General features: G+C 64.4%; 1 protein-coding gene across 1 annotated transcript in view; it reads right to left on the reverse strand.

Annotated features, from left to right (window-relative positions):
* Positions 1-3,036: 3,036 nt before the first annotated feature.
* Positions 3,037-24,443, reverse strand: part of GALNT10 (polypeptide N-acetylgalactosaminyltransferase 10) — a gene marked incomplete at both ends in the record, with an annotated part of 37,954 nt that continues 16,547 nt past the window's right edge. Inside the window, 11 exons of the mRNA XM_084243801.1 lie at positions 3,037-3,195; positions 3,645-3,794; positions 6,600-6,716; positions 8,119-8,340; positions 9,516-9,623; positions 14,359-14,476; positions 14,726-14,909; positions 15,511-15,696; positions 22,752-22,918; positions 23,509-23,647; positions 24,110-24,212. Of these exons, the coding sequence (XP_084099927.1) occupies positions 3,037-3,195; positions 3,645-3,794; positions 6,600-6,716; positions 8,119-8,340; positions 9,516-9,623; positions 14,359-14,476; positions 14,726-14,909; positions 15,511-15,696; positions 22,752-22,918; positions 23,509-23,647; positions 24,110-24,212 (1,653 nt within the window). The remainder of the gene's footprint in view (positions 3,196-3,644; positions 3,795-6,599; positions 6,717-8,118; positions 8,341-9,515; positions 9,624-14,358; positions 14,477-14,725; positions 14,910-15,510; positions 15,697-22,751; positions 22,919-23,508; positions 23,648-24,109; positions 24,213-24,443) is intronic.

Consider the following 24,443-nt stretch of genomic DNA (forward strand, 5'->3'; position numbering starts at 1 on the left):
TCACTGCCCTCCTGAGCCCTCAGGCCCAGGCTGTGGTCTGCAGCGCGTCTGCAGGCAGCCCCCTCCCCACACACACCCTCAGCCCACCGTGCTGCCTCTGGGCCTTTGCACTGGCTATTCCCTCCGCCTGGCACTTTCCCCCAAACGGCCTCCCAGCTCACAGTCCCTCCTGGCTTTTGGCTCTCATGGGGAGGCATTCCCTGCCCATCCCACCAAAGCGGACCCCACTGGGTCGCCAGAACACCCTGTTTCACACCCGGCATCATCTTGCTCCGCTGCCTCCCCAGAGCCTGCTGCTGGGGTTTGCCAGGGCTGGGAGGGCCTGAGGCAGGCTCAGTGGAGACGTGTGGGACCGCCGGAGGAGAGGCGCCGTACAAGGAAGAGGCCGGAGACCACGTCAGAGGGAGTGCAGGGTTTACTCCACAGCCACACGCGCACGGCCAGCACTTCACAGAGGCCCCTTTCCGGGCGACCAGCAGAGCTTGGCCTCTGGAGCGTTCTCTGTGGGACCCTGTCGGAGTTCTTGGCTCTCCCTGCCCTCCCTTGGGGGTCCCCTGTCCCCAAGTTGGTCAAGAGTTGGATCCTCCCAGCTGTTGTCCTCAGACAGAGGCTGAGGGCTGTGAAGAGGACACTGTCACTGGGAAAGTGGTCCCCCTGCACCCCAGGGCGGGCAGCACCCTCAGCTCAAGATCAAGCACTAGGGAAACACTCCTTGGATTTTCACAAAAGAGCATCTATAAGCAGAAAGGAACCCCCAACAGAGGTGCAGACCCGGGCCCTCCCCCCACTTAAACCCTCAGAAAACATCAAAACCACACGGCCCCCAGGCATTAGAAAATCATCCAAAGTGTACAAAGGAGGGCCCTGAAGCAGGGGACCCAGATTTCCTGGTTAGGCTGTAAAGTGCTTTGTCGTTCCACTGAGACCCCGGAGCGGGGCCGCTTCCCTCAACAGCATCCGCTTCTTCAGGGGGTGTGGGCAGCGCCCCAATTCCTGAGGCTGGCGGCCTCCCACACACGGCTGGCGGTGGTCAGCGCCCCTGCAGGCCTGCAGGCCGGGCCCTGTCACCAGAGAGCACTCAGGAGCCTCAGCTTGGCCGAGGCCCAGAGCCGGGCGCAGGACGGGAGGAGGCGGCGGCCTGCGTGCGTCTCTCCTGCTGCCCTGAGCCCCAGGCTGGGAGTAGGACCGGGTAGGCCTGGGATGGGGTGCAGGCCTAGCTGCCAAACAGGGCCCTGGGGTGCTGCTGAGGCCTCTCCAGGCCACGGACCTCGGACTGATAAGACGACTCTTGGGGCCTGGCGCTTGGGGTTCTCTGTCTCAGACCCTGCTCTACACACCACGTCTCCTGCTCGAAACTGGACGTTAACACACGCACGCACGCAGACATGCGCCAACACGCAGGCGCGCGTGCGTGGGAACTGCACACGCAAGGGTCCCCTCCCCCAGCCCTGCCCGGCCTGTCTAGCAAGGCACTAGGAAATGGTTCAAGTTTAGGGATTTGCATTTTTTCTTTTTAAAAGGCACAGTTTATATGTTAATGACGCTGCATTGCTTGGGGGAGGAGTCCTGACTCAGCTCTCCACCCACAGCGCTGGCTGCCGGCCAGGCCTCCTCTGTTGCCTCCTCCCTGGAGGGGGCACTCATCTGGACAAGGACGCCAGGGAGGGGCAGTAAGTCACTGGGAGGACCAGCCCCTCTCCCTCAGGAGACCAAGCAGGGCTTGTGCTGGGCTGGGGCCGCCCTCAGAAGGACTGTAGCCAGGGTCTCCTCCCCCAGGCAGCCACCAGCCTGCCTCCCAGAGGCAGCCTCACTCAGGCCTCAGGCCTGTCCGGCGGCCAGCCGTCAGGCCGCATCGAGGTCTGGCCCTGGGGCTGACGGCGAGGGCTTCCCGGGCTTCTAGGAATCAGGCTGGTTACAGAAATGCTCCGGTTAGCTTGGGAGCCACCTTTGGGGACTCGGTTTTGGGGCCCAGGGGTGGGGTCTGACTCAGAGTCAACCCAGCAAAAGGTGAACACGGAGGCCTGGCTGGGCGCCCGCAGCGTGAGGACAGGGCTCCGGGTCTTTGTGGAGACCTTGGCCCCGAGGCCTCTGCTGCGGGTGATGGACATTGCTCATCCCCATGGGCTCCAGGCCGGTCACCAGGCTGGGGGCTAGTGTTCTAGAAATGCACCTGCAGGCCAGACACTTTGGGTCGCGATGGAACTACAGAGCCCTTTAGCATCCCTGGAGACCTGTGGGGTCAGGGCATCCTGCCTGTCTACCCTGGAGGCCTCCAGACTTGGCAAGGTGAGTGCTGCACCCCACTGATCCTCCTGAGGCAGGTTGTGTATGTGTGTGTGTGTGTGTGAGGGAGGGAGAGAGAGAAGAAAGGGAGAGGAAGAGGGAGGAGATGGAAGCGCGATCAGGGACATTCAGCCTGAATTCCTACTAGACCTTTCGCTGGAAGCAGCCCCGACAAGAGGGTGGCCTGGCCAAGAGGGTGGCCTGGCCGGCCCAGCCCCTGGCAGGGGGTCTCGGACACCGGGGAGCAGAGGGACATCCCGTGTCCCCGAGGCTGCAAAGGGAATCTGGTTGCTCCACCCCAGCCGCAGGCCTGGCAGCTGGCAGCAGTGAGCACGGGGCTGCGAGGTGGGGGTCTGGGTGCACGGCCTCCCCGGCCGTGACTGAGAACAGGAGCTGGGTGCCAGCGGCCAGGCCAACACCGAAGAGCCGAGACCAGCGGTTCTGAGAAAAGCTCCCTTCCCTGGGGGCAGAGGGACCCACGTGCCTCTTTCTAAAGGGCTGTGGTGTGAGAGCTGCTGCGGGCCGGCCACCCTGCAGGAGGCCCTGGCCTCCCTCCTGCCTAACGCCCAGGGGACAGGGTGACGTGCTGGCAGGGCCCTGGGATGCCCACGCCCGCAGGGGTGAAAGCCCCATTCTGCCCAGGCCTGCGCCACCCTCGCTGCGGGGCTCCACCTGCAGCACCCAGCGCCCTCTGGTCCGGCTGGCCGCACCTCGCCCGCCGCGGTGCCTGGGGGGCCTGCGAGGGCAGCAGGCTCAGTTCCGATTGAACATTTCCAGGACGGTGGAGTTGGTGTGTTCAAACAGCCACTGCTGGGTGGGCGACGCAGGGTCGCAGGTGCTCATGAAGACCCTGTGGTCACTCGGGCTGCAGTCCATGCAGCTGCCGCTGACCGGGTGGAACAGGCTCTTGTCCTGCGAGACAGGGGCGTCAGCGGGCGGCCTGGGCTCGGGCGTCCAACAGCAGCAGTGACAGTGCAGAGATGGGGATGCGGCCACTCACTGGCTGGCTCGGCCACCCCAACACCTCCGGGCCCCAGCTAGTGGGCGCAGGCCTGGCCTCAGGCCGCATGCTGCCTCCGGGGACACAGGCAGACGGGATGCCTGCCACTGGCAGGCTGGGTCCCCACCACGGCCCGGCTCAGGGCACATTCATTGGTTCTTGGCGGGTGGGGGTGGGGGGCTTCCTTAATAGACGCAGCTGCCAACATGTAAGATTCTAGAGATTCCACCCAGAAGTGAGGGCCTCTGGCTGGAGCGGCCGGGCCAGCTTGTAGAACAAAGCGGGTGTGAGTGGCTCTGCAGGGGGAGGGAGGTGCCGTGGCTTGTTCTAACAGGCCACGGTGGGGGAGCCCCCCACTTACTTTGCGGTACTTCCACAGCTGGTTCCCCTTCATGCTGTGGCAGTCGTACAGGGTGACGGGGCTGGTGTGCGACACGGCGTCCAGGCAGAACTTCTTGGTGTGCAGGGGGTCCCCAGGCCGGATGTCCTCCCTCCAGGTGAAGGTGAACACCTGCGCACAGGGGCCGTCGGCGGCGGCCAGTCGTGGGCCACTCTCTTCCGCCGCCAGGTTTTTTTATTTTTTACATTATGGGTAATTTTGAACCCAGAGGTGCAGGAGAGGGCGCTGCCCACCTCCTGCCCTGCCACCCCACGCGGGCAGCGCTTCCCGGCACTAGCCAGGCTGGGTGGCTCCACCCGGCTCGCCCCAGCCCCGTGGACAGATGCCGAACCCCACACCACTGCAGGCACCGCTCTAACAAGGAAAAGTCCCCACCGAGTCCTCCTCGCCATCAAGCAGCTGCCTCGGGTGCTCCTGGGCGGCCTGTGACGTCGGCCTCAGGACGCAGACCTGGCCGGCGTGGCCCTGGCTTTCTCCTCGGCTGTTTGACCGGCAGATCGGCACGTGACAGAGCGAAGCACTTGGTGCGTCTGGCATGTGTCCACTCCAGCAGTGATCATGCCCGTCACCCCCCAAGTGCCACCAAGTCCCTATGGAATCGCGTCCTCCTGCCCCCTCCCCACCCACAAGCCCTGGCACAAGCCCTCCCCGGGCCTGGTCCGCGCCCCTCCTCAGCCTGAGTTCTGTCGTGAACACAACTCTGGCCCTGGGGTGCCAGCCTGCCGACATCAGGGTCACTGCCAGCTCGGGGTCCCGGCAGCAGAGGTCATCAGCACGGTTTGTGGGGGCACTGGCTTCTCTTCTTGCAGGCAGAACATCTATGCTGGGCCCCAGGGGTCCGCGTTTAACTTTCTAACAAAACGCAGGCAGCATCCCCCACGCTGGACCGGCCACAGCCCCACGCAGGACACGGCGCTCAGCCAGCCTGGCGGCCGGTTTTCACAATGGATGCAGCTCAGGCCTCTGGCGCCGACGGGGGGTGAAGTGGGGCATTTTCGATAAGCCCGTCTGGCATGGACACCCTTTCTTGCCAGGGTGTCTCTCCAGATCTGCTGCCCGCTCCTGGGCTGGGTGGTTTGTGTTTTTAGTTCTGAGTTTTCTGTATTCCAGCCCATGCCTTTAGGGATGTCTGCGTTGTGACTCTTTCTCCCAGCCTCTGGCCGGCATCCGAGCGCCTCAACACCGTCGTTTAAAGAGCAGAAGGTTTTTATTTTGCAGAATTCACATCTCAGTTTTTTCTTTTACTGTGAGTTTCGTGCTGCAGCTTAGAGGTCACAGCTTAGTCCAAGGTCAGACACTTCTGACTAGGTTTTCTTAACAAAGATTGCGTCTTAGGTTTTATGCTTGGGTCAAAGATCCATTTTTTTTAAAAAAGATTTATTTATTTATGCATACAAGAGCTGGGGTACAGGCCAGAGGTGCAGAGGGTGAGAGGATCCACCAGAGACAGAGTGGGGAACAGAACAGGTATACTGACCAAAGTACACTGCTGAGGGGAGAGGTCTGCTGCGCCATGTGGGTAGCTCCCTGGCCGGGGATCAAACTCATGCTGCAGAGGCTGCGGACAGCTGCATAAGTTGAGTCTTAACCCCTTGCGCCACCAGGGAGGCCCCCAAAGATCCATTTTTAAAACTAATTTTAAAACTATTTTTTTAAATGATCCATTTCAAGTTGACTTTTGTACATGGGATGAGATGAGGCATGCATAGAAATTATTTTTTTGCCCATTGCTCCAGCGCCATTGTTGAACAGACTGTCTCGTCTCCACAGAACTGCCTTTAGGCCTCTGCAAAAATCAGTGCTCTGTGAAGGTGGGGGCGCTTCTGTCCCAGGGGCCTTGCCCTAGCCGACAGCACGCTCCCTGGCCATGTCACCACAGAACGCACCTGGGGCGGGCAGCCTGGCCCTGGCTATGCACTTCTCTCCGAAACGTGCAGGTGCATTTCCCAGGCAGGTGTTCAGTTCTACGAGACAGCTTGCTAGGCTGTTGGGAGTGTGTTGAATCTGTATTTTGGTTTGCAAAGAACTGATGTCACAGCTGAGTCTCCTGGCCTATGGACACGGACACACATTTATTTAGAGTTTCAAATTCTATCAGGTAGGGGGCCTCCCTGGTGGCGCAAGGGTTAAGACGCAACCTATAAAGCAAGCCGTAGCCTCTCCAGCACGAGTTCAATTCCTGGCCAGGGAGCTACCCACATAGCGCAGCAGACCTCTCCTGTCTCCCCGCTGCTCCCCTCAGCAGTGGATTTCAGTGGATCCGCCTGTTCTGCTCCCCACTCTGTCTCTGGTGAGTCCTCTCACCCCCCACACCTCTGGCCTGTACCCCAGCTCTTGTATGCATAAGTAAATAAATCTTTTAAAAAATAAAGAAAAAGAAAAAAAAAACAAATTCTATAAGCTAAAAACTAATTTTTATAAATGGATCTTTGACCTAAACATACCTGGGTATTTCGTGATTTCTTTTGTTACAGTAAATGCTTGCTTTTAATTTTAATTTCTGATTCTTCATTTGCATATAGAAATAGAAATAAAATCTTTACATCTTGCAACTTTGCTAAACTCAATTATCAGTTCTGGAGAGTCATGAAGTTGCCTCCGGACTGGAGTGTGCAAACAGGCGGTTCCCTCTGGCTGAGGCATGAGCAGAGCAAGAGCGTGGCCTGTCAGGCCTGGGCCAGCATGTCCCCTCCGCAGAGGGCAGCGGGCCGTGGCCTTTGGCTGCTGGTGTCCAGATGGGTGGGTTTAGGGTGCCGTGACCCCCCTTCTTCTCTGCTGTCAGGAAGCTCCCGTGGCTCCTTCCCTGGCTGACTGCCCCGGTCATGGCCAGCCTTTCCCAACTGGGCGCAGGGCCCCGCCCACAGCCCCCTGACTGCCCGCAGCCCCCCCCCACCCCGACCAGGCCCCGGGCCGCACCTGCATGTTGTTCCAGGCTGCCTCCCCGCGGCCCCGCAAGCAGCTCTCCAGCCTCAGCGGCGAGCCCAGGGCACCGTGCTTGGTGTCGGCACACAGCCCCGTGCCCACATTGCGGATCTGGGTGGGAAGAGGGAGAGTCCAGTGAGGCACCTGCAGAGATCCCGGGGCCTGCTGGGGTGGGGCAGCAGAGCGCGGACTGTCCGGAGGTGGCCAGGCCCGGGCCTCTGCAGCAGTGTCCATCCCGGAGCAGGACCTGGGAGCTACTGTGTCCGGGCAGGCAGGCTCCGTGGCCTGGGGCCGGGGCCCGGGGAGGGTGTTCGCAGGACTCCCAGGCCGTGCTGGAGAGTCTGACACGACAGGTCCGGGAATGGGTTGTCCCCTTCCAGGCTGTGCCAGGCCCATCCCTTCAGAGCTGCTGAGTCAAGGCCATGACCTTTGCTGCAGGGCTGGGGACTCTTCCTGCCTCTCATCCTCCACCGGTTAGACAGTGGGGCGGTGGAGGAGGGACCCCGGGCAGGGAAGTGGGCTCAGGGGTGAGCTCGTAAGACCAGCGGGCCGGGCTGGGGCACATGGGGCGGTCACTCAGACAGCGTCCTCCTGGGCTTGCGGGCTGGGGAAGGATGCCGTCCTGCTGCGGGACGGTGACAACCAGCTGCTCTGAGCCCTCCACCCAGACCCAGGGTGCTTCCTGCCAGGGAGGGGGACCGGCGGCCGCCCTACTGGCCTCATTTGGCCTGGGTGTCCTTGGAGACGACTGCTGCCTGGGACCCCAGCCTCACCCCTGCATCCTTCCCTCTCTCTTCCACCCCTTCCCAGACGTCAGAAGCGCCTCATGGTTCTTCTCATGGTTTCTCTTGGGTGCTTCCCCAAGAATCTCTTGACATCAAACCCCATCTCAGTGTCTGCTCCTAAGAGGTCTTGAACCAGCACGGGGAGAAAGCCAAGAAGCCACAGAGAGAAGAACTTCCCGTGGGAGATCAATGCCACTCTCCTAGAAGAGTCTAGAAGACTTGGGAATGCTCCTGCAGGGTGGCTGGCAGGCAGCGCAGTCAGGAACAGCCCTATTGTGCAGCGTGGATTTGCACATGTCCCACCTGGTGCCAGCCTGGCCCACACCTGCTTCCTCTGGGGACACCCTGACTTTCTCTGGGGACACCCCCTGGGGCTGGGTGTCCTCTCACCCTGACCCCCGGAGAAGGACCCCAGGAGACATGACTCCTGGGAAACCTGCTGGCTCTGCAGAGGTCGGGGTGTGCTTGCCGAGGGCTCGGCTGCACAGGCACCAGCGTCCTGCCCCCGGTGGCACCAGGTAGCAGCGCAGAGTTGAAGGGGCAGTGTCGGCTGGCGTGTGCGGGCGCTCACCTTTCCCCACTTAGAAAACTAAATAGCAAATGAAATATCCCACCTCGATGGGACTAGGGGTGGAGGGAGGGGGTCTGCGTTCTGGGCCCTCGGAGACCTCCCCCCAGCTCTGATCAGGGGTCCCACCTCTCCTGACTCCGCCTTTGGCCTGACTCACCTCCCCCCAGGCCGCAGCCGGAGGCTCCACGGGTGGGTAGAACTTGGGCAGGTCCCAGGCAATCTTGGTCATGAACCACCTGAAGCTCCTGCAGTTGAGGCTGGCGCGGAGCTGCTTCTGGGCCGCCACGTCGCCGGCGGAGAGGTGGCGGTACTCGGGCCGGCGCTGGTAGATGAACTCCGCGTACTCGTCCATCCACACCTCCGCCACGCGCTTGAGGTTCTGCGGCAGCGGCGGGCGCGGTCAGGCCTCCCGGGGTAGGCCAGGGTGCCGGGGCAGGGCCGAGGCCAACCTGCACCCCGGGCCCCGGCCAGCCCCACGCTCTCAGGCCCGGCGTGTTTCTCTCCACACTTACACTCGCTCTAGAGAGTCTGATCTGACGGCCGGGACCACCGCGGTGGCTCTGTCCGCTGGTCCTCCACCCTCTTTCCTAGCAGTGGCTCCCCCTCCCCCAACTTCCCTGGAGGGAGGAGGGAGTGGGGGAGAGCAGGGAGGAGGGAGGTGGGGGAGAGAGGTGGGGAACAGGGGGGAAATGGGGGGAGAAGGGAGGAGCCTCTGCAGACTCCGTGGCTGCGGGGGGTGGGGGGGCTTGGCCCCTACAGGGCACTGCGCCTCCCTTCTGCCACGGGGTCTGGGCTGGGCCGGCTGGGTCCTGCGGGCCGGCGCCGGCCATGACTCTCCAGCTCCCGTGCCTCCCACTTGCGGTGGCCAGTCAGGTGCGGGGCAGCCGGGGGCTCCATGAGGCTGGGCAGGGGCAGTGGAGGGCAGGAGGGTCCGCCAGGCACAGCCCACAGCTCTGGCTGGACAAGCCCCCCCCCCCCGGGGCTCTCCCTGCCCCTCTCGGTTTTGCTTTGTGACCGCCTTGGTCTCTTTCCTGAGACACTTCATGTTCTAACACTCACTAGCAAGGGTCGGCGATAAACAGGAACAAAGCAAAGCAGCTGCCTCTCTATCCAGCATGCACCTGCGGCTGTGGGCGGTTTAAGGCCAGCCCTGAGGGGCCGCTGGGCTCTGGGGTGGGGGGAGGGAGGGTTCCGTGCCAGGGCCCGCAGGCGCCGTCCCCAGCGGGCACCCCGGCCTGTCCTGTCCCACCGTGAGGTCACAGGCTGCAGGCCGTCCACACCCCGACCCCACTGCAATCCACACACGGTGTTCGAGGTCCACCCAGGGGCATCTTGTCTCCACTCTCTGGGCCCAGCCAGGCGGGAGAATGAGCTTCCTTTCAACAAGGGGGACGCACGGCCCGGAGGCTTAGCCCCCGCGCCCCCCTAGGCTAAATGCTATGCTCTCCGTTATGCTGGGTTTCACCTGGAGAGGGGTGTGGGGCACGTCTCACACCTGGGGGGTCGCTCTGCCTGGGGTTCTGCGTCCCCCAGCCCCCCCGACCCCCTCCTTACCCGAGCCAGGCTGACTCCGGCAGGGACCTTGTAGGGCACGTACTTCCTGTAGATGTGGCCCACCCTGGAGCAGGGGATGTCCTCCATGCGGCCCCCACACATCCACACCTGCAGCGGGGCGAAAGGGAGATGTGGCGCCCTGCCAAGGCTCCGGGTCTGCAGGGGTCAGGGGGAGGCTCCAGTCCCACCCTCAGAGCCAGGGGCGTGGCACAGACAGCTGGGCCCTCGCTGGCACCGCCAGGCCAGGCTGCGTGGACCCTCTTCCGGAAACCTGGAGCTCCAGCCACAGGAGGCAAACCCAGGCCCCGCTCCAGGAGCTGCTCGTGGAGGGCCGGGGCCAGGGCGGAGCGGGACAGGAAGCCTGGCCCCAGACCACGCAAGGGGCTCAGGCGGCCCCGCTCCGCGCGCCCTGACCTGGGTCAGAGTTCGGGGTCTTATGGGCTGCAAGCGCCCCCCCCACCGTCTCTGGGCTGGGTGCTGAGTGGGCTCGCTGCAGCCCGACCCACATCGCCTCCAGCCTGGCCTCTCAGGGCCCTGGCTGGGCTGACGCCGCTGTGAAATTCTAACCAGGCCGGCTGGCACGGACGCCCCACGGAGCAGGTGGCCCAGCAGACCCTCCTCGGGGCTCTGGGTCCACGCCCTGCCTCCGTCCCCCAGCATGCCTTCGACTTAGACCACGGTGCTCCATTTCCTCGGTTTCCCCAGCGGCAGGGGGTCAGCCCAGTGGGCCTGGGATGGACGCTGACCACAGTGTGACCTGGGTGCGGGCTGACTCCTTTGCACAGCCAGGGCCATTTCCAGGGGCCCCCCGCACGCCCCGCCAGGGCAGCCGGGCCCTGGCCACAGGTGGGGGGGTGGCTGGCCTCCTGGCACCTGTCCCCCACCCGTTCCCTGTCAAATGTGTCCCGGGGCCAACCGCGTCACCCCTGTAAAACACCGTCCTTGCAAAACAGCGTCACTGGGCTGAGCGGTGCCCCCCAGGGCTGCTTCTGTCTAGGTGGGGTCTTTTGCAGGCGCAGTTGCTGTTTAAAGGTCAAACTGCAGAGCCAGCCCCAGCCGCTGGAGCCTGCACAGGCCAAAGAGGGGCACAAACGCGTAAGGAAGGGCCGGCTCGGGCCCGTCCGGCCGCAGGCACAGACCACGCCTCTCCCCGCCGTGGGATGGAGCCTTGGGCCACAGCGTCCTTTTCTCCACAGCTTCTCGAGCAAACAGAAAAGTAAAGTTGGGGTGCAGTCACCAGAAACCCCACCGCAGAGATGACGGTCACAGGGTGGTGCCTCCACCTCGCGGCCTGGACCCCTGCGCGCGGCCGCGTGTCGTGAGGACCCCGGGCAGCCCTGTGGAGGCTCCGGCAAACCTCTCAACAGCAGGCCCCCTGCTCCACCGGCTGGACCCTCGTGACAGACCCCGGCCCGGCTGCTCCTTGTCCCCTGAGCCACCCCAGCCCCTGGCCCATGAGTGCTGATCCCAGGTGCTGACCGCTGGCTGAGGATGACTGTCCCGGGGCCGGCGAGGGACACCTGGAGCGGCTGCTTGAGGTGAGGCTTCAGTGACGGGGAGGGGCGAGGCACACCAAGAGCTCGGGTGAGTGCCGGGGTGGGAGAGCAGCCCTGGGCAGGGCCAGGATGGCAGTGGCCTGAGCAGGGGGCGTGATGGGGGGGCGGGCAGAGGGTCTCCAGGACAGACTAAAAATTCTTCGCCAAAAGCCTTCCCTGGGGAGAAGATGCGGTGCGACTCCTATTTTTCGCTGACAACTGCCCTGCAGGGGTGGGCCTGGGGTGGGCAGGCCTCCGTGTGGTCTGGTCTGGCGGGCGGGGGTGAGGGTGGACGCAGCAGGGTGTGGCCCCATTCGGGCACCGAGTGGGTCGTCTCCCCGTCCTGGGAAGGCTCCCGGGCTCCGGGCTGGGCTTTCCATCCAGATTCATCGAGGCTCTTCCTCTGTCTCCTGCGGCAGGTCTCAGTTTGCTCTCCCCCGCCGGCCACCCACCCCAGACCGGCCCCGGATGCCGGGGCGGCAATTTGTGGAAGTGCTGTCTGGAGAAATGCAATTGTGTTCTGATCTTCGGGGAGAGGAAGAAACGGAGCCAGTCAATAGAACAGCACGCTGGGCTCGAGATAATGGGCTCCTGATGGATTCACGTCAAGGCCAGGCCGAGAGGTTTATTTTCAAAGCAGGCGACATCGATCAGGCGCGGCAGCCAGCGGCGTGTCCTCCTTCGTCCCAAGTCCTGACGCGGGGTGCTGCTCTGGTGGCGGCGGGCTGCGGGCCGCCCGGCGGGCAGGCGATGGCGCAGGGCAGGTGCACCCACTGAGCTATTTCTGTTGGCTCCTGGCAGCCGACCAGGCCCGCGTCCGGCTCCCCGACTCCCCAAAAAACTCGCATCACCGCCCTGGACAGGTACCAACAGTCCAGTGACTCACCCTGGGGACTTCGGCAGGAAGGATGGGAAACTCTCTCACTGGGTTGTGGGGTGTCTGCCCGAGGGGGAGGCCACCCCGGGGAGAGGGGCAGGAGCCTGCAAGGGCCCGGGCAGCCCTGGCCCAGCCTGGGGTCTACTCTGCAGCCCCCGGAGCCTTCCTGCTTAAATGGAGGACTAAGAATTTGGCCGCCTGTTGCCCAGAGCCCGGACTAGTGCGGAGGGGGTAAGAGAGGGGCAGGGGTGCCAAGCAGTGGGCGAGGCCCGGGTGGGTGGACCAGGTTGGGGGTCACAGATTTCAAGCTGCCAAGTGGGGAAGAACTTGGGTAACAGCTCAGCTGGCTGTGGGCAGGGCGGGGTGGGGGGGAGCCAACAACTCTGGGATTAATTTCCGAGCCTCTGGAACATCTTTCTGGGGCTTTGCCATCAGGATAGGCGGCCTAGCGTGGGGCTGGAGCCAAATCATTAATTCACCAGCCTGGACTCATGGATCAGTTTATCTTAATTTCTGCAAATACACCCGTGCCTTCGAGACCAGACTCCTTTCTCCAGCCCCGAGAGGAGGAGGGTCTTAGAGAGGAGCTGGAGGGGCTGGGCTGAAATGGCGCACCTGGCAGCTGGGGGGGCTCCTGTGTCCTCAGGGCGGGGGGGTGAGTGGGGGCTCTGCCCAGGCCCAGGGCCCAGGCACGGGCAGGTGGCCCTTGTGGGCTCAGAGCCAGGAGAGAAGGAGCCGGCGCCTTCTCTCCCCGTCGGGAGGAAGGACACGCTTGATCCGAGCCAGGAGCCAGCTCTGTCCCTCCCTCGAGAGGCTTCCAAGGCTCCTCCTCACCAAGGCTCCCGTGGACCAGGGGTGTGCTGCCAGTCTAATGGGCAGTCGAGGGGGTCCCGACTGCTCCTGGGCCCAGCGGTCCTTCCTGCTGGACCCGATGGGCGTCATTAGACGGGTCTTTGAAACACGCAGAGTGAAATCATCTGGGTTTAGAAACGCCCCTGTGCGAGTCCTCTCCGTCCACTCCGCGGAGGCGGCTCTGCGGGGCGTCTCGGGCAGGGCGCGGTGGGACCTGGCTGGTGGCGCACTTGGGGGCGCTGCCCGGGAGTCTCACGAGTGAAGCTTGTGTCGCTGATGGACCGGGGAGCAGTGAAGTGAGAAGCCCTCTAACTCCGGCTCTGCCATTTCAGGGGACCCCTCAGGTGTGACATTTGGGGAACGAGGTCGCCTGGGCCGTGTGCCCACACCAGCCAAATGCCAAGCCGGGGCGGCGGTGGAGATGACAGGAGGCGTCCTGCCAGTGCTCCCGGGCCCCCCGCCCAGCGGCCAGGTCAGCGGGGCGGTCGGCAGGTCTGGCCTCAGGGACGGGTCTTCTTACTTCCAGCCTGGCAGGGCCTGGTCCGGCCCCACTGGCCCCACCAGGGGTGTCGGGTGTCCTGGGGCCCAGCTGGCCGCCCCTGTGGACACACCGATGCTGGCGGCTGCATCTGCCATGACCAGGGGAGCCTGTGCCCTCACAGCTGTTCAATATTTCATCACCCCAGTATCAATGTCTGGCCCCTCGAGGGGGCTGCTCCCCCGTGAGACACAACTCAGCACTCTGGACATGAGCGCTTCAAACCCAAACGCGGTTTCTGCAGAATTTGGGGCGGTTATTTCCTTGGTCAACGAGAATGACCGCCTCACTGCACCCCCAGTTTGAAGCTGCTCCACCCACGCTCGCTGAACCCCATGCCACAAGCCTGCCCTGACCCTCTCCACACCACGTGAGGACTAAAGTGTCATGGGTCCCGGTCTGGTCACGTGCTGGCGGGAGGCGCAGTGCGGAAGGCCCAGGTCTGTCGGCCGCACTGAGTCTCAGCCGGTGAGTGATGTTCCCGATGCCAGTCGCTGTCCCACTGGGGCTCAGGGCTGGGCCGAGGGAAGATGCGGATCCCCTGGGGGACGGGGAGCTGCCTTAGCCAGGGATCGGGGAGGCCTGGCCCAGCAGGGGGGCCCAGGACAAGCCGAACCGTCCCAAAGATGGACCTGCCTCTGGCTTCATGGCATCCCACCGACGAGGGTGGCTAACCAGTGACCACCACCTCCTCCTGGCCACCATCCGCAGCCCCCACGGCGCCTGGGCTAGCGGTGAGCACAATCCAGCGGGCGCAGGAGGGGCGCCTGGGAGGGGTGCCGGGGCACTCAGGCGGCCAGCCCAGGGTGCCTCCTGGGTGGCGATGCCACGGCCTGTGTGTCTTGTGTGACCCCCCCCAGCCCCCGAGACCATCGACGCCAGCAGCTGAAGGGGGTGGACATGAGCCCAGCCCCAGGCTGCTGGGGGCAGCCCACTGCTCTGTGCGCACTGAGGGCCCCGGAGCCCCAGACCCTGCCCGGGGAGGAGGGAGGCCACAGCGGGGCCACCAGGCGGCCAGAGCAGGCCCAGAGCAGGGCTTACCTTGAAGGAGAGCTCGTACTGCTCCCCGCCCCAGATCTCCAGGCCCGGGTCGTACCCGCCCAGCTCCCAGAACCACTTCCGGTCCACGGAGAACAGGCCGCCGGCCATCACGGGAGACCTGCCAGGAAGAGGGGGTTAGGGGTGGGCAGGCCGGCCACGGCCCCGCTGTCCAGGGTGGGCAGACACCGCCAGGCCAAGCAGTTTGGGGCCCAGCCAGGAGGCCCAGGCCGGCTTCTCTCTCTTACAGGCTCAGAGAGCTACACGGGCCAGAGCCGTGTTCCAGGGAGAATGCTTGGGGGTGGGGAGGCATCTGCCCAGCTCCCGCCTGGACACGGGCCTGGGGGGCGGCTGGGCTGTTGGCACTTACTCAAAGGGGTCGCTGGGATCAGCCTTCTGCAGCTCTGGGGGGACGGGGATCCGCTTGTAGTACATCTCCCAGTCAAAGGCCCCCCGCATGGCGTCCCCCGCCTGCGTCTCGTACCGGAAGTCGTCGTGGTCAATGACATCAATCATGGGGCACACGATGGTCTTTCGGTTCCGGGAGATGCGGTCTGCGGGTCCAGGTGTGTGAGGGGCGGGAGGCAGGAGCTGCGTGCTCCCGGGGGACACCCCAGGCCATCCCAAACCCACCCCAGGCCCAGCCCAGGGACACCCCAAGCCCAGCCCAGGGATACCCCAGGCCCAGCCCAGGCCCAGCCCAGGCCCACCGGGGATACAGGACCTGGGCTGCAGCCCATGTTCCCCTGTGGCCGGGAAGGGCTCTGCCCTCCAGGACAGGATGCCGCCAGGTCTTGGGGAGGCTCTCCCCAGGCTCTGAACGATGCCTGTGCACTTCTGCAGGGAAGGTCTGAGAAGGGCCCCCCTTCCTGAGCGCTCACCGCCGTGCAGGACCTTGGCCCCCGGCGGGCCGGGCTGACCCAGTGCTGTGCGAGAGGACTGTGGGGGCTGAGGTCCCCCACGGGCATGCACTGGGGCTGGGCTGGTTTTGCCAGCTGACAGCAGTAGACCTGGCGCGAGGCTGCTGATGCCCAAGCCTTGGGTTCCTGGCTGGCGGGTGGTGGCCTGGTCTACCTTGGGGCGGCCCATCTGGGGTCAGCAGCGGGGGAGGGGGAGCTGCTCGCAGCGCATCTCCCAGCCGAGGGCAGCCCTTACCAAGCAGGGGGGGCAGCCAGTTGACATTGGCTTCACAGTGGGAGTCCAGGAAGGTGATGACCTCCCCCGTGGCGACCGAGGCCCCCAGCATCCGGGTCCTTATCAGCCCCTCCCGCTTCTTGGTCCGGAGAATCCTCACGCTGGGGAAGAGGGCCATGTAGTCTTCCAGGGGCTTCTTGAGGTGCTCTGTGAGGGGACAGGGGAGGGGCAGGATGGCGCCGCTGTAGGCGTCCGCTCAGCTCAGCGCTGCTCCAGGAGCCGGCCAGCGCTGTGCGGAGGGAGGAGAAGAGCCGCAGAGACGGGGAAGAGCAAGGCAGGCGGCCTTGATTGTGAACGACACGACGCTGCAAAGGGAACCCAGAAGCCCCCAAAGAAACGGGGCCACGCCGCGCAGGACGCCAGGACAGCAAATCCATAGGCAGGGAAAGGTTTGCAGCCACGCGGCCGGGGCAGGAGAAGCAGGAGCGGTGGGCACGGGGCTGCCTCTGGTGTGACAAAAGCCCCGGGGCTGGACGAGGGGCGGCCACCCAGCGTCCCCACTACCAACCGCCGCCGGGTCACAATCTAACGAGGTTGATTTTACGTCACGTGGCTTTTATCTCGGCAGAAGACTGGGCAGGGCGTGCACAGACGTTGCCCAGGGAAGGTGCACAGGCAGCCGGCAGCCCGGAGCACAGCAGGCGCCGACGTCAGCGGAGCACACGCCAGCCGCGAGAGCACGCGTCCCGCCCAGGACGGCCGCGGCAGAACCGACGGCGGGGGTCGCCAGGCCAGTGGAGACACGGAGCCCTCCTGCCCCCGCCGTGGGGAGGCCACGTGGGCGCCGCTTTGGAGAACAGCCCGGCGCCCCCAACAGTTAAGCGGTCACCACACGGCCCAGCGAGGGGGCCACCCAGAAACCTGGGCACGAGCTCCGAGCGACATTGCTAACGGCCCCCAAGAGGACACCATCCAAACGCCCAGCGGCCGACGGTGGACAGGCAGAGAGCAGTGGCCCCGTCGGGCTGGGCAGGAATGCGTCTCACCAGGGGGTGCCGGGGCAGAGAATCTCCTGGAGACCAGCTCCCGCCTGAGGCTGTTTGTAGGAACTTTCTGGAAAGCCAAGCTAGAGACAGGTGTTGGCCTGGGGTTGTGTTGGGACCCGGGGGTGGACAGCAAAGAGGCACACCAGGGGCATTTGGGAGGCGATGGAAATATCCTAAAGCTGGATTATGGCGGACACCTGTACAGACTTAAAAACTCACTGAATTGCAGATCCTCAGTGGGTGCTTTTCATGGTTCGCATGTTATACCTCAGCAATACTGTTAATTTTAAAATAAAATCAACTGTATTTCTAGAAACTGGCCCAGCAAATCAGACCCTACAATAAAAATGGCTTTTGTAACACTGTCTTGTATGCAACGCTCCAAACAAATGGAGAGATAAATCGCATCTGGAAATGGAAAGGCTCCACATTGTGAAGAAGCATTTCTTTCCAGACAGATCTATAGACTCCCTGCAATCCCAATAAACGCGCAGTGGACTTTGTGGGTCTAACATTTCTATGGAAATGCCAAGGACTAGAATGGTCCAGACAATCTCAAAAAGGAATAACAAACTGGAGGACTCTCGCGGATCACACAGCTTGCTCTCAAGTGCCCGTGACCCGGACAGGGTGAGCCCGCGGACAGCGCAGGGCGCGGCCGGCAGGACTGGCCCCGGAGGCCGGGGCGGCCGCTGCTCTCAGGTCTGGGACACCGAGGGAAAAGCATTCGCCGCACGAAAAACATCACCCAACCTCTGCCTCGTACGGCACACAGAGCACTGCTTCAGGTGCACGCGGACGCCATGAAGCCTGACGGCAGAGCTGTGAGGCCTCTTAAGAAAACCAGGAGGTGGCAGGCCTGGGGGATGCCCTCACGCCTACACAGCCTGACGCCCAGCACCCACGGGTGCTGACACACCGCGGGCCGGGCAGGCTAACTGTTGATTTGGGCAAAAGAAATGAGAATCTTGGAGCCTTCGGTATCTCTGACCTGCCTTTAGTGCCAGTCAAGGGGTGGGCACCCGGGCAGGCCAGCGGGCGGGGAGGCAGCATCTAGGCCCCCAGCCCCATGCATCTCCCCTTCCAGCCCCCACTTCTCACCCCCTGGGAGTCCCTAATCCCAGCTGTACGTGTCCCCAGCTCACCCGTCCGAGTGCTTTCTACCTCAACACGGTGTCACATCTGGGCAAAGCGGCCCGGGGGGAAGCCAGGCCGCAGGTGGGGCTGTCAAGGCTGGCGGGCGAGAAGGAGCCGGGTACCCAGAGTTCCTCATGTGCACCTTTTTTAGGGCTAGGAGGGAAAAGGGCAGCGGCAGAGTCCTTGGCAGGCCCGCGCAGTCAGGTGCCAACCCTGCCAGCCATGCTGCTACCGCTGTGGGCCTCAGGCCAGGAGCTGCTGCCTGGCCAGCAAGGAAGCCCCAAGGACCAAGGACAGCCCTGGCCAGAACACTTCGAATTCCATTTCTTCTACATCATAGAGGCCAGCCTGTCCAAAGCAGCCCTTCTCATGTCCAGGGGTCTCATTTAGGAAGAAAAATGGCCTTTTCAGAAACACGGGCTGCTGGGCAGAGGCACCAACACCTCACCAGAGCTTCTGTCCGACAGGCAGAGATTACAGGATGTTGGGGGGTCCTGGCTGCCCCGCTCAGCGCCGTCCATGCCACATGAAGTGAAGTGCCGCACACACAGGGCCGCCCCTCCTGAGCCCTGAATTCTGCAGCACCACCCCAGCTCAGGGGAGGGGGCCCATGGATGCCGGCGCCCCCACGGGAGCAGAGGGGCCACTGGCTCCTTGGCCAGGCTACTGAGGGCAGGACGGAAACTCACGAACGCCCTGGGGCCCCCGGGGCGTGAGCTCGGGGACGCCGTCAGGGGACGCAGAGCCGCAGATTTTATGGGAATTTCCCGTCTCCTCCGTATTGGCAGCTCAATCCACTTTCAAACATTATTTTGAAGGCCAAACGGGCAGGTCTGAGGGGCTCTACGCAGACCCCGGAAAGGATCGTAAACTCTTCAAAGCCAGGACTTTATGGCCGAGAGCAGAGGCGGCGACGTGCCGGCTGGAGAGCCCCGAGACCAAAGGGGTTTAATGGATCAGAAAAAAGGAGACAATAAAAGCCACCTGTGCTCACACCCACAGCCCAGACTCCCACGTGCTCATGCGCGGGTCTGCAGCTGTGCCCCCGCCCCGCCCGCACGCGTGCTGCCCGCACCTCTGCCAGCACCGCCCTCACACCCGCCCCCGGCCAGCGCCTCCGGCAGGGCTGAGCCAGCGTCCTCAAATTTAAGCGCAAACAGTCCCCTTGAGGGAGAAAAAGGCTCGTAAACACAGCCAGCTGTGGGTTTTCCACGGCAAGGGGTGTCTTTCCAGTGGCTAAAGTAATGTTTTAAAAGGTTAAAAATCAAAATGAAAAGGGAGATTAAAAAATTCCTGGCTAATTCTTGCAGCTACTGGACCCTAGCTGGACCCTAGTTTGAGGCACACTGGGCCGAGGACATCCCCGGGGGCCCTGGGGTTGGACCAGGGTCTCCTGCCTTGGGGTGGGGGGGTGGGGGGGTGGGGGGAGGGGGAGGATTGGGAGGCCTGGGGAGAAGCAAGGGGAGTGGATAGGGGGGGGGGCGGTGGCCAGCATGGGGGTGGGGGGGTGGGGGTAGGGCCAGGACGATTCACAAGAGTAAGAGGCTCCTGGCTCAGCCTCAGGGAGCACCGCCAGAAAGACCCCGGCCACCTGCTGGAATGAGCCCTCCGCACCCCCCACCCCAGGTGCAGGGAGGAGGGGGTGTCGGCTCTCCTGGTGGGGGGCAGGCCCAGGATGCTGCCCTTCCTACAGCTTCCTCCCCCACTGAACTCCTCACCTGGCCCCGCCCACGCCCCATCCCCAAAAGGAGGGGAGCAGGGGAGCACTGTCACCAATTGCGCCATGGCCTCAAGTTCACAGGCAGCCCAGCCTTCACCCTGAGATAAGTGCCTTCCTGGGGGGACGCAGCCTATTTGCCCAGGACCCCAAAGCTGTCTGAATGTGGGAGCCAGGAGCGGCGGAGCAGCAGGAACAGGGAACCAAGGCCTCTGGGATTCTCACGTCCTCTCCGGGGATGCACTCTGTGAAGCCGCCTGCACCCCCAGCTCCCCCACAGTGCAGGGAGCCCCTCCTCAGCAGAGCCCCCAGCAGAGCCCACCCTTGGAGAAGCTCCATTCGGGACAGGACAGGCCTCTGCGTGACTCTAGAATCTCAAAACGACGGCTGCCGCGTAAAGCGTTCTCCCGAGGCAGCCGGGAATTTCTTCTCGAAACAAGAACAACGGTTGTTTGGTCAGAGAATGCAGCCAAAGAATGTGGCAGCCATGTGGGAGGTGGGCGCCCGGTGGGGTTCTGGGGCTCTGTGCCGACCACAGAAGAGGGGTCCTGGCTTCCGCCCCAGCCCTCCCCCCACCCCCCAGCTCACCAGGGCTTCGGAAGCGTCGCCCTGACCTCGCCTTTTGGCACCCGGAGGACAGATGCGCGCGTTGCAGGTCACGCATGGCACCTGCCCTCTTTGAGATGCTCATGTTCCTGTGTGCTGGGGTGTCCACGTGGCCTTTGTCACTGGGGACCCTGGGCAGAGCGGACATTCAAGGTGGGGGCATGACGGTCCAGGCTGGCTGTGTCTGGTAACGGGGGAGCAATCTCCTGGGCAGTGGCCTTGGGCACAGATGGGGTGCACGTGTGCAAACACTCCTGGTCCCCAGTTGAGGCGAGGAGGGACGAGGTGGTGCTGGGAGCCAGGAAGACGGTCCCTGGCTCTGGACGGCCTCGCAGTCCCAGCCCCCGTGACCCAGGGTCCGCTGAGCGGCTGGAGAGGCCGCGGCTCCCGCAGGCTTAAGCAGTGGCGCTCCTCCTAGTTAGCAGCGTCTCAGGAACCAGCAGAGAGCGCCAGGAGAGGCCCTGAGCCTGCGGTTCCCACCTCCCCAGCCCCCAGGCAGCCCTGACCCCGCCTGTCCCTGTCCAGCGATGCCAGGGACCCGGCCGCCTGCCTCCAACAGGGCGGGAGGCTTCTTCTCTGCGCCCGCTGCCCGAAGCTGACCTCTGGAGGCACCCGCGAGCCCAGAGGACCCCAGCCCCGGGGCAGCCCCTGCCTCAGACATCCGACGGCTCTGAAACCTGACCTTGAGCCCGCAGTGTCCTCCACGCCACACCTGTCCTGTGGCGCAGGTGGATCCCCCGCCCGCCTCGCGCACACATCCACTCACTCACTGTGCCCTGACCACGCGGCCCCAGAGCACAGAGGAGGCCAGCGTGGCTGGCACAGAAAGAGTTGGAGAGAGAGACAGAGGAGAGAGCGGCAGACAGACAGACAGAGGGCGCGTGTCGTTGTCCTTGCCAGGCCCGAGGCCCGCAGTCTGGGCTTCCACCCCAGGAGCAGAGGCTGCCCTGGCTGCAGCACAGAAAACAGAAATCAATGGGTCATTGAGCGAGTGCCCGTTTCTCCTTCCCACTGCAGCCTTTCACTCCGGCCCACCGGCCGAGGGGCGGGGCGGAGGGGAGCAGGGGACAGAAGCAGGGAGAGGGAGAAGGTGCAGCCCGGGCAGAGCCCACCGCGCCCCACTCCCGGTGTGAGACTCGGGGGGCGTCACCCCAGTGCTTGGCGGGCCCGGCTGCCCCAGCCCCTTAGGGCTACAGCTGGGTCTGGCCCGGCGGCCACACTGGGTGGAAGGGGAGCCCCTGCATCTCATTTGGGGGCTCACAGTTGGCCAAACCCCCTGAACAGGGGCTGGACCTGCCCCTCCTGAGCTGCATGCTGACCCGACGCCCCTCCCATAAACCAGCGTGGGTGGTGCCCATACCACCACCACCGCCTGCCGCAGGGATCCCTGAGCTCGCCGTGCTGGGCTCCGTCCGATGACTGCACATGGGCACCCGGCCGCCGGCACCTGGCGGAGGCTGGGGCGTCTGCGCAAGGTGGCGGGCAGGGGGCGGCACATAGTGGACAGGTCAAGAGCGAGCGAGTGGCAGGACCAGGGCTGCGGCTGGGACATTGAGGCGCCGCCAGGGGCGGGCTGCAGAGCGGGCACACACCCTGCCAGTGGCTCCCAGCACCCTTGGGCACAGACCCAGCTCTGGGGAGGCGCCAAGCCTGGGGACTGGGTGCTCAGGGAGCACGGAGGCCAGCTCTGGCCCTGCCTCCCCACGAGTCAAGCTCCTGGCTGGCCTCCGAGCGGAGGATGGAGGCGGACAGAGGAGGCGGCGATGCACGCTCTGCAGGGGCGCTCATGCCCGACGCCCGCGAGCACTTATGTGGGATCGTTCGCTTGGGGTCAGAGCCAGGAAAGAAATGAGGGGTTCCACAAGGTGAGAGATGTCAAAGGCGGGGGGCCTCTGATGAGGGGAGCCCGCGTTCAGGATGGGCATGTGACGTGAGTGTGCACACGGGGCCTGCCCCAACACACGCGTGCGCACTCACTCCCACCTCACGCACTCAGGAGCGCAGCGTCGCAGGGCCAGGGCGGGCCCCATGGCCTGGAGGGCACGCAGACCCCCTCACTGCTCTGAGGCACCCCTGCAGGGGGCGCACAGGAGGGGCCTGGGTCCGGCTCCCACCCTGAGAACACTCTGGGGCAGAGAAGCCCTTGGCAGCACTGGCCAGAGAGCGACCCCTTCCCTGACTTCGTTTTTGGCTCCAGTTCTGTCTGGCCGGCCCCGGGCCTGGGGTCAAGACGGCCTGAGCAACCATAGTCCCCAGCCCTGCCGGAGCCACATGGCCAAGGGTGCGCCCCAGGCGGCTCTGAGCCTCGCCCCATGTCTGTGGGGTGGGGTGCGGGTCCCCCTCCACCCCCCTTTCCTGCCTCTGCCAGGAGGCCCCACGTCAAAACACTCGCGGTCCCCACCTGCCCGGCAGAGGGGCTCCGTGTCTTCACTGGAGGAGGCCTCCCTCCTGGCCCCCGCCTGGGCCACAGCCTCCAGCGGCCGCCCGGCCCTGACTCTAGTCGTGCAGCACACGCTTGAGCCCTTGTTCGTCACGCCTCCTGCACTTGTGTCTTTCGGCGTCTGCTGACACAGGCGGGGTGGAGGCAGCGCCCGCCCGGGGCTGCTGTGAGGGCTCGGGGCGTGCACGGGCAGGCCCAGGCCACACACCCCGTCTCGGGCCTCCGGAGGGGGTTGGGGGTGCTGAGGGCAGAGGCCCCAGGCTGCGGCAGGCGCAGAGGGGTGGGCGGGCACGGAGGGGCGGCCGGCGGATCCTACCTCGGTCGCTGAAGTCGTCCACCAGCACGATCTCGGCGACCAGCTCAGGGGGCGAGCGGTTGAGCACGCTGTGCACGGTGCGGAGCAGGGAGGACCAGCCCTCGTTGTGGAAGGGGATGATGATGCTGGTGTTGGGGAGCGACGCCAGGTAGCGCTTGCTGTTGCAGCTGGAGGGGGACAGGGACAAGGGTCAGTCCTCACTGCCCAGAGCCTGGCCGGCCGGCCGCCCACCTGCCAGTCCTCTCCAGCCCTCGGGCCGCGTGGCGGGGTCCCTCACTGCACCCTGCACCCATCCAGGCAGGTGTAGGGCATGGCGTGTGCATGAAGGGCAGGGGCCCTGACCCGCCTGCTGGGCAGGACCCATGGCCCATCTTAGGCTGGACCTGCTGGGTCGGGAGCTGAGGCTCAAAGGCCTGGTCCCCACAGCCTCAGTGACCAGCCCGCCAGCTTCCAGAGGCCCTGCTCTGCCAGGAGGCTGAGGCCCCGCCTGCTCTACGCCCCTCACGACGCTCACGACACCGTCTCCCAAGCGGCTGGGGACGCTGGTCACAGACACAGCAGCCCCGGGTCAGGCCCACGAGTGCACAGGAGCTAAAAACTTTCTTTTTAAAAAAACAAAAGCATCACACACAGGAAGTGGGTGTGTGAGGTGCAAGTGTGATCTTGCAGGCCGAGCACCGGCCCCTGGCCCTGCCCTGCAGCTCAGAGCCTGCTTCCCTCCTCCCAGCCAGCGGCCCCAGGGCAGAAGCGCACTCACTTCGGGTGCCGGATGTCGGGGAGCGAGCGGTTCAGGGAGATCTTGTCGCTGACATGGATGTTGAATCCGTTCTCACGGTAGGCCTGGTCCACGCGGTCGGCGTCGGTCATTGGGTAAGGCCGCCCCTGTTCTCCGTGTCCTGGGGGTGCAGAGTCAGGGCGGTGGCTGGGTGTGTCCGGGGTGGAAACCACCATGAAGCCACAGAGATAAACCCCATGCTCGGGACAGTGATGTGGGGGTTGTGGGGGGCCAGCACAGCCCCCCATGCCTGCCCCTGCAGACCCCGTCCCCACAGCAGCCCCCGCAGGCTGCAGAGGATACGAGACCCTCGGGCCTCGGGGGACACAGCACCAGCTCCCTCTCTTTGGGGAGCCCACACCAGCCCTGTAGTGGGTCCCGCAGCGCCACCGCGGCCAGGCCCTAGACAGAGCTGACCACCTGGGCCAGGCCATGTCCTTGCAGCGGCCTACCCTCTGCTGCCTCGCTGGGCCACGTGTGAGAGGACACACACGCGTGCACACACATCTGCACATGCACATGCCTGCCCGCACGCTCGCTCACATGCGCACGAGCACGCCGCCATGCTGCCCCTTCTCCGTACCCACGCGCTGAGCGTCCCTCTGGATGGCTTCCTTGTCATGCCAGTCCCTCAGCTTCTGTCCATCCCCCAAGGTGAAAACCCTCTTCTGCTGACTGTGTGAGCCCTGGAGAGACAGACAAAAAGGGTGAAGAGAAGGGGATCGTCTTGTGGCAGAGACACAGCCGGGGGCTCAGGCTCACAGCGACCTGCCTGCCCACCTGTGCCAGCCAAGTGCCGGTGCCCCCTGTCTTGCCTTCAGGGTGGCCGTGAATCTGGGCGACGCCGGCGGGCCCAGGGCGGGCAGCCAAGGCCCCTGAGAGTGGCCCCTCCCAGGCCTGGGGGAGGAGGCTGCCGG

Source organism: Talpa europaea, assembly GCF_964194135.1.
Source record: "Talpa europaea genome assembly, chromosome: 9".
Classification (NCBI taxonomy): domain Eukaryota; kingdom Metazoa; phylum Chordata; class Mammalia; order Eulipotyphla; family Talpidae; genus Talpa; species Talpa europaea.